The 8,126-nt window shown below is 32.2% G+C and overlaps 1 protein-coding gene across 1 annotated transcript; it reads right to left on the reverse strand.

The window, feature by feature from the left end:
• Positions 1–209: 209 nt before the first annotated feature.
• On the reverse strand, positions 210–1,852 carry LOC124456927. The gene has a single exon (XM_047007232.1). It carries the CDS (start codon positions 1,638–1,640, stop codon positions 210–212), a length of 1,431 nt encoding a protein of 476 aa, XP_046863188.1. The 5' UTR covers positions 1,641–1,852.
• Between the last annotated feature and the right edge of the window lie 6,274 nt (positions 1,853–8,126).

Here is an 8,126-nt window from a genome sequence, read left to right on the forward strand (position 1 = left end):
AGTGTCATCTGCATAACGAAGATTATTGAAATTCACACCGCCAACCTTCAGTCCGACCATGTCTATGATGGTGCGGAGGATCATCTCACTGTAAAGATTAAAAAGTCGGGAGATGGACGCAACCTTGTCGTAAACCACGCGAGATTTGTATGCCGAAAGAATATCTTCCACTCGGATGGCCGCTTCCTGATTCCAGTACAAATTTCTGATCAATTGAATGTCTTTCCATCAATGTTGAGTTCTTGCAGAAGTTTCAGGAGCTTCTCGTGCTGAACTTTGTCGAACGCTTTAACGTAGTCGATGAAACATAGGAACACCACTTGTTGATGTTGAATAGCCCTCTCACAAAGCATCCGAAGAGTGAAAATGGCGTTCCTTGTGCCTTTATCGGGCATAAAACCAAACTGCTCATCTGCGATCTCAGGCCGCAGTTTTGTTCTGACTCGTTCAAGAATGATGGTGAGGAGAAGTTTCACAGAGTGGCTCATAATACTGATGGTACGATGGTCCTTGCACTCGGTAGCGCCGGGTTTCTTAGGCAGCGCAATGAAGACCGAGCGAAGAAAGTCGTCTGGAAGTTCACCGGTATCATATGCGTGATTGAGTATCGTGTGCAGCAATTTTATTCCTTCTTCACCCATTGCTTCGAATAACTCAACCGGGACATCGTCTGGGCCCAATGCCTTGCCTTTCTTCATCTTCCTAATGGCATTCCGGATCTCATCTTTCGTTATCTCAGGACCATCGATGTTAGCCTCGATGTGTGGTGGTTCGCCTCGATTATCGTGAAACAGTTCAGTGATGTAACGCTCCCATCTGCCGCAAATGCCACGAGGTTCTGTCAGCATGACTCCAGTTTCCGAACGAATACAACCACTTCTGTTGTTACTTCTTTTCCCTGTTAGCTTCCTGACCTTATCAAATATCTCGTTTGAGTTTGTGCAGCCCTTTCGTTCCATCTCTTCGCATTCTTTATTCAGCCAGGCCTCTTTCGCTTTATTACATTTTCTACGGATCTCTCGGCATAGCTCAATATATTGCACTTCATTTCTGTTCTTTAGAAGCCTCCGCCGTTCCATCAACTTCAAAATCTCCTCAGTCATCCAGTTCTTGCCAAATTTCAGCTTCTTCTTCTCAGGCAAACTCATCTCGGCCGCCTCTTTGAGGGCATCTCGAACCACATGCCATAGTTCTGCTTTCGGAGTACTCAGGTCAAGTCTTTCAGTTGATCTTCTTTTGAACTCACACCTGGTATTATCATTCTTCAGTTCTTTGTACTCTAATTGCTTCTTTCGGTTGCTTTTCTTCTCGTTCTTCAGCCGAAGTTTCATTGTCAAAACAACGGGATTATGGTCACTGTTGCAGTCTGCCCCAGGGTAAGTCTTTGAGTTAAAAACCGAATTGCGAAATCGTTCATTGATTGTGATAAAATCGATTTGGTTGCGCACACGGTCACCTGGGCTAATCCACGTATACAAGCGCCTTGGATGATGCTTAAACCATGTGTTGGTGATGACTTGTCCGTTACGGTTGCACCAATCCACAAACCGGTTGCCACGCTCATTGCGTACACCGAGGCCAAAAGGACCAACAATCTTTCCGTCCCTATCTGCACCAACTTTTGCATTGAGGTCACCCATCAAAATCTTGATGTCAGCAGATTTGCATTGGCAGTAAGCCTCATCAACAGTTTCATAGAATTTCTCAACTTCTTCATCATCAGCGTCCGATGTTGGCGCATATACTTGAATGATGCTCACATTGAATGGGTTTCCCTTCAGCTTGACCAAGATGACGCGGTCAGATAGAGCCCAATATCCCAAAGTACACTTTGATGTATGCTTGTCTAAGATCACTGCAACTCCTTTTTCAAGGAGTTTTTCAAGGAGTTTTCCAAGTAGTAAAGTGCATAAATGATTTACTAATAACTCAATTCTACATTCTCTAAAAACAATAAACTTACCAATATTAAGTAAAACTTCATTAAAAAAAAATCAGAAGACTTTCTCAGTAACAGCAAATGTTTGTTTTATAAAATTTTTTTTGATTACCATTTTGTTTATAAATTTAAACCTTTTCTGAATTTTAACATCCTTACCAATTGTAATTGCATGGTCTTTTAGCTGAGAACAAAGAACATGGTGCAATTTACACCAATGTTAATAGTGCAATACTCTTACCGATTAATTTCTTTACTGATACTTTTCCTAAAAAATGTTTAATTTAAGTACAAATATTTGTCACAGAAAAAACAGTATTTAATGGCTCTATCATGTTTACTTTGTTAGAATTAACAGTCTCCATGAAATTTGAATTTTAAAAATTTAAGAGACATATTATTAAATTTGATTATGACACATTAACATTGGAGATAATTCATTATGAAAATAAAGCTAATATGAAAATGAACTGCTTCTGTTCACAAAAGAATCAGATTATTAAGCTTTGATAATGACTCTTTCCTTTATTTTAAGAGAAAAAGGAGACTTACACTTGAATTTGAAATTTGTGTATGCATCAGCAAAGATTTCTTTCAAACAATGTGTGAGCCAATTGCTGAGTCACACTTTATTTCGTGATGTTATCTACACTTCTTAACAGGTAGTGCTAGGAACATGTTAAGATGCAATGCATTTATGATAACAAATTCTCAGGTGTCAACATCTGCTACGTTTAACCAAAAAAAGACAGCTACCAATTTGCAATTTTTTGCCATTACTTAAAAACATTATTTTAGACGAACTGGAAATTTCATTTAAATGAAATGTGTTAATTTTCACAAATAAAAGAGCTGCAATCTTAAAATTTTTCCTACAGGTAAAAAAAACAAATTAATGTTAAAAAATGAAAAAAAAGAGAAATTTCATACAAAATAAACTATTGAGACATTTCTGCAACTGCAAAGAAGTATTGAACACACTTAGTAAACTTGACATTTTCTAATAGGTAGCAGGGTGGCGCAGCGGGAGCGTGCTGGGCCCATAACCCAGAAGTTGATGGATCGAAACCATCTCCTGCTATAATGGTTGTTTTTGTTTTTCCAAGTAGTAAAGTGCATAAATGATTTACTAATAACTCAATTCTACATTCTCTAAAAACAATAAACTTACCAATATTAAGTAAAACTTCATTAAGAAAAAAATCAGAGAAGACTTTCTCAGTAACAGCAAATGTTTGTTTTATAAAATTTTTTTTGATTACCATTTTGTTTATAAATTTAAACCTTTTCTGAATTTTAACATCCTTACCAATTGTAATTGCATGGTCTTTTAGCTGAGAACAAAGAACATGGTGCAATTTACACCAATGTTAATAGTACAATACTCTTACCGATTAATTTCTTTACTGATACTTTTCCTAAAAAATGTTTAATTTAAGTACAAATATTTGTCACAGAAAAAACAGTATTTAATGGCTCTATCATGTTTACTTTGTTAGAATTAACAGTCTCCATGAAATTTGAATTTTAAAAATTTAAGAGACATATTATTAAATTTGATTATGACACATTAACATTGGAGATAATTCATTATGAAAATAAAGCTAATATGAAAATGAACTGCTTCTGTTCACAAAAGAATCAGATTATTAAGCTTTGATAATGACTCTTTCCTTTATTTTAAGAGAAAAAGGAGACTTACACTTGAATTTGAAATTTGTGTATGCATCAGCAAAGATTTCTTTCAAACAATGTGTGAGCCAATTGCTGAGTCACACTTTATTTCGTGATGTTATCTACACTTCTTAACAGGTAGTGCTAGGAACATGTTAAGATGCAATGCATTTATGATAACAAATTCTCAGGTGTCAACATCTGCTACGTTTAACCAAAAAAAGACAGCTACCAATTTGCAATTTTTTGCCATTACTTAAAAACATTATTTTAGACGAACTGGAAATTTCATTTAAATGAAATGTGTTAATTTTCACAAATAAAAGAGCTGCAATCTTAAAATTTTTCCTACAGGTAAAAAAAAGAAATTAATGTTAAAAAATGAAAAAAAAGAGAAATTTCATACAAAATAAATTATTGAGACATTTCTGCAACTGCAAAGAAGTATTGAACACACTTAGTAAACTTGACATTTTCTAATAGGTAGCAGGGTGGCGCAGCGGGAGCGTGCTGGGCCCATAACCCAGAAGTCGATGGATCGAAACCATCTCCTGCTATAATGGTTGTTTTTTGGTTTTCCAAGTAGTAAAGTGCATAAATGATTTACTAATAACTCAATTCTACATTCTCTAAAAACAATAAACTTACCAATATTAAGTAAAACTTCATTAAGAAAAAAATCAGAGAAGACTTTCTCAGTAACAGCAAATGTTTGTTTTATAAAATTTTTTTTGATTACCATTTTGTTTATAAATTTAAACCTTTTCTGAATTTTAACATCCTTACCAATTGTAATTGCATGGTCTTTTAGCTGAAAACAAAGCAAATGGTGCAATTTACACCAATGTTAATAGTACAACTCTCTTACCGATTAATTTCTTTACGGATAATTTTCCTAAAAAATGTTTAATTTAAGTACAAATATTTGTCACAGAAAAAACAGTATTTCATGGTTCTATCATGTTTACTTTGTTAGAATTAATATTCTCCATGATATTTTAATTTTAACAATTAAAGAGACATATTATTAAATTTGATTATGACACATTAACATTGGAGATAATTCATTATGAAAATAAAGCTAATATGAAAATGAACTGCTTCTGTTCACAAAAGAACCAGATTATTAAGCTTTGATAATGACTCTTTCCTTTATTTTAAGAGAAAAAGGAGACTTACACTTGAATTTGAAATTTGTGTATGCATCAGCAAAGATTTCTTTCAAACAATGTGTGAGCCAATTGCTGAGTCACACTTTATTTCGTGATGTTATCTACACTTCTTAACAGGTAGTGCTAGGAACATGTTAAGATGCAATGCATTTATGATAACAAATTCTCAGGTGTCAACATCTGCTACGTTTAACCAAAAAAAGACAGCTACCAATTTGCAATTTTTTGCCATTACTTAAAAACATTATTTTAGACGAACTGGAATTTTCATTTAAATGAAATGTGTTAATTTTCACAAATAAAAAAGCTGCAATCTTAAAATTTTTCCTACAGGTAAAAAAAAGAAATTAATGTTAAAAAAAGAAAAAAAGAGAAATTTCATACAAAATAAATCATTGAGCCATTTCTGCAACTGCAAAGAACTATTGAACACACTTAGTAAAGTTGACATTTTCTAATAGGTAGCAGTGTGGCGCAGCGGGAGCGTGCCGGGCCCATAACCCAGAAGTCAATGGATCGAAACCATCTCCTGCTATAATGGTTGTTCTTGTTTTTCCAAGTAGTAAAGTGCATAAATGATTTACTAATAACTCAATTCTACATTCTCTAAAAACAATAAACTTACCAATATTAAGTAAAACTTCATTAAGAAAAAAATCAGAGAAGACTTTCTCAGTAACAGCAAATGTTTGTTTTATAAAATTTTTTTTGATTACCATTTTGTTTATAAATTTAAACCTTTTCTGATTTTTAACATAATTACCAATTGTAATTGCATGGTCTTTTAGCTGAGAACAAAGAACATGGTGCAATTTACACCAATGTTAATAGTACAACTCTCTTACCGATTAATTTCTTTACTGATACTTTTCCTAAAAAATGTTTAATTTAAGTACAAATATTTGTCACAGAAAAAACAGTATTTCATGGCTCTATCATGTTTACTTTGTTAGAATTAACAGTCTCCATGAAATTTGAATTTTAAAAATTTAAGAGACATATTATTAAATTTGATTATAACACATTAACATTGGAGATAATTCATTATGAAAATAAAGCTAATATGAAAATGAACTGCTTCTGTTCACAAAAGAATCAGATTATTAAGCTTTGATAATGACTCTTTCCTTTATTTTAAGAGAAAAAGGAGACTTACACTTGAATTTGAAATTTGTGTATGCATCAGCAAAGATTTCTTTCAAACAATGTGTGAGCCAATTGCTGAGTCACACTTTATTTCGTGATGTTATCTACACTTCTTAACAGGTAGTGCTAGGAACATGTTAAGACGCAATGCATTTATGATAACAAATTCTCAGGTGTCAACATCTGCTACGTTTAACCAAAAAAAGACAGCTACCAATTTGCAATTTATTGCCATTACTTAAAAACATTATTTTAGACGAACTGGAAATTTCATTTAAATGAAATGTGTTAATTTTCACAAATAAAAGAGCTGCAATCTTAAAATTTTTCCTACAGGTAAAAAAAAGAAATTAATGTTAAAAAATGGAAAAAAGAGAAATTTCATACAAAATAAATTATTGAGCCATTTCTGCAACTGCAAAGAACTATTGAACACACTTAGTAAACTTGACATTTTCTAATAGGTAGCAGGGTGGCGCAGCGGAAGCATGCTGTGCCCATAACCCAGAAGTCGATGTATCGAAACCATCTCCTGCTATAATGGTTGTTTTTGTTTTCCCAAGTAGTAAAGTGCATAAATGATTTACTAATAACTCAATCCTAAATTCCCTAAATACAATAAACTTACCAATATTAAGTAAAACTTCATTAAGAAATAAATCAGAGAAGACTTTCTCAGTAACAGCAAATGTTTGTCTTATAAAATTTTTTTTGATTACCATTTTGTTTATAAATTTAAACCTTTTCTGATTTTTAACATAATTACCAATTGTAATTGCATGGTCTTTTAGCTGAGAACAAAGAACATGGTGCAATTTACACCAATGTTAATAGTACAACTCTCTTACCGATTAATTTCTTTACTGATACTTTTCCTAAAAAATGTTTAATTTAAGTACAAATATTTGTCACAGAAAAAACAGTATTTCATGGCTCTATCATGTTTACTTTGTTAGAATTAACAGTCTCCATGAAATTTGAATTTTAAAAATTTAAGAGACATATTATTAAATTTGATTATGACACATTAACATTGGAGATAATTCATTATGAAAATAAAGCTAATATGAAAATGAACTGCTTCTCTTCACAAAAGAACCAGATTATTAAGCTTGATAATGACTCTTTCCTTTATTTTAAGAGAAAAAGGAGACTTACATTTGAATTTGAAATTTGTGTATGCATCAGCAAAGATTTCTTTCAAACAATGTGTGAGCCAATTGCTGAGTCACACTTTATTTCGTGATGTTATCTACACTTCTTAACAGGTAGTGCTAGGAACATGTTAAGACGCAATGCATTTATGATAACAAATTCTCAGGTGTCAACATCTGCTACGTTTAACCAAAAAAAGACAGCTACCAATTTGCAATTTTTGCCATTACTTAAAAACATTATTTTAGACGAACTGGAAATTTCATTTAAATGAAATGTGTTAATTTTCACAAATAAAAGAGCTGCAATCTTAAAATTTTTCCTACAGGTAAAAAAAGAAATTAATGTTAAAAAATGAAAAAAAAGAGAAATTTCATACAAAATAAATTATTGAGCCATTTCTGCAACTGCAAAGAACTATTGAACACACTTAGTAAACTTGACATTTTCTAATAGGTAGCAGGGTGGCGCAGCGGAAGCATGCTGTGCCCATAACCCAGAAGTCGATGTATCGAAACCATCTCCTGCTATAATGGTTGTTTTTGTTTTCCCAAGTAGTAAAGTGCATAAATGATTTACTAATAACTCAATCCTAAATTCCCTAAAAACAATAAACTTACCAATATTAAGTAAAACTTCATTAAGAAATAAATCAGAGAAGACTTTCTCAGTAACAGCAAATGTTTGTCTTATAAAATTTTTTTTGATTACCATTTTGTTTATAAATTTAAACCTTTTCTGAATTTTAACATAATTACCAATTGTAATTGCATGGTCTTTTAGCTGAGAACAAAGAACATGGTGCAATTTACACCAGTGTTAATAGTACAACTCTCTTACCGATTAATTTCTTTATTGATAATTTTCCTAAAAAATGCTTAATTTAAGTACAAATATTTGTCACAGAAAAAACAGTATTTCATGGCTCTATCATGTTTACTTTGTTAGAATTAATACTCTCCATGAAATTTGAATTTTAAAAATTTAAGAGACATATTATTAAATTTGATTATGACACATTAACATTGGAGATAATTCAT

The sequence above is a fragment of the Xenia sp. Carnegie-2017 genome, unplaced genomic scaffold, assembly GCF_021976095.1.
Source record: "Xenia sp. Carnegie-2017 unplaced genomic scaffold, XeniaSp_v1 HiC_scaffold_6, whole genome shotgun sequence".
In the NCBI taxonomy this organism is placed as follows: domain Eukaryota; kingdom Metazoa; phylum Cnidaria; class Anthozoa; order Malacalcyonacea; family Xeniidae; genus Xenia; species Xenia sp. Carnegie-2017.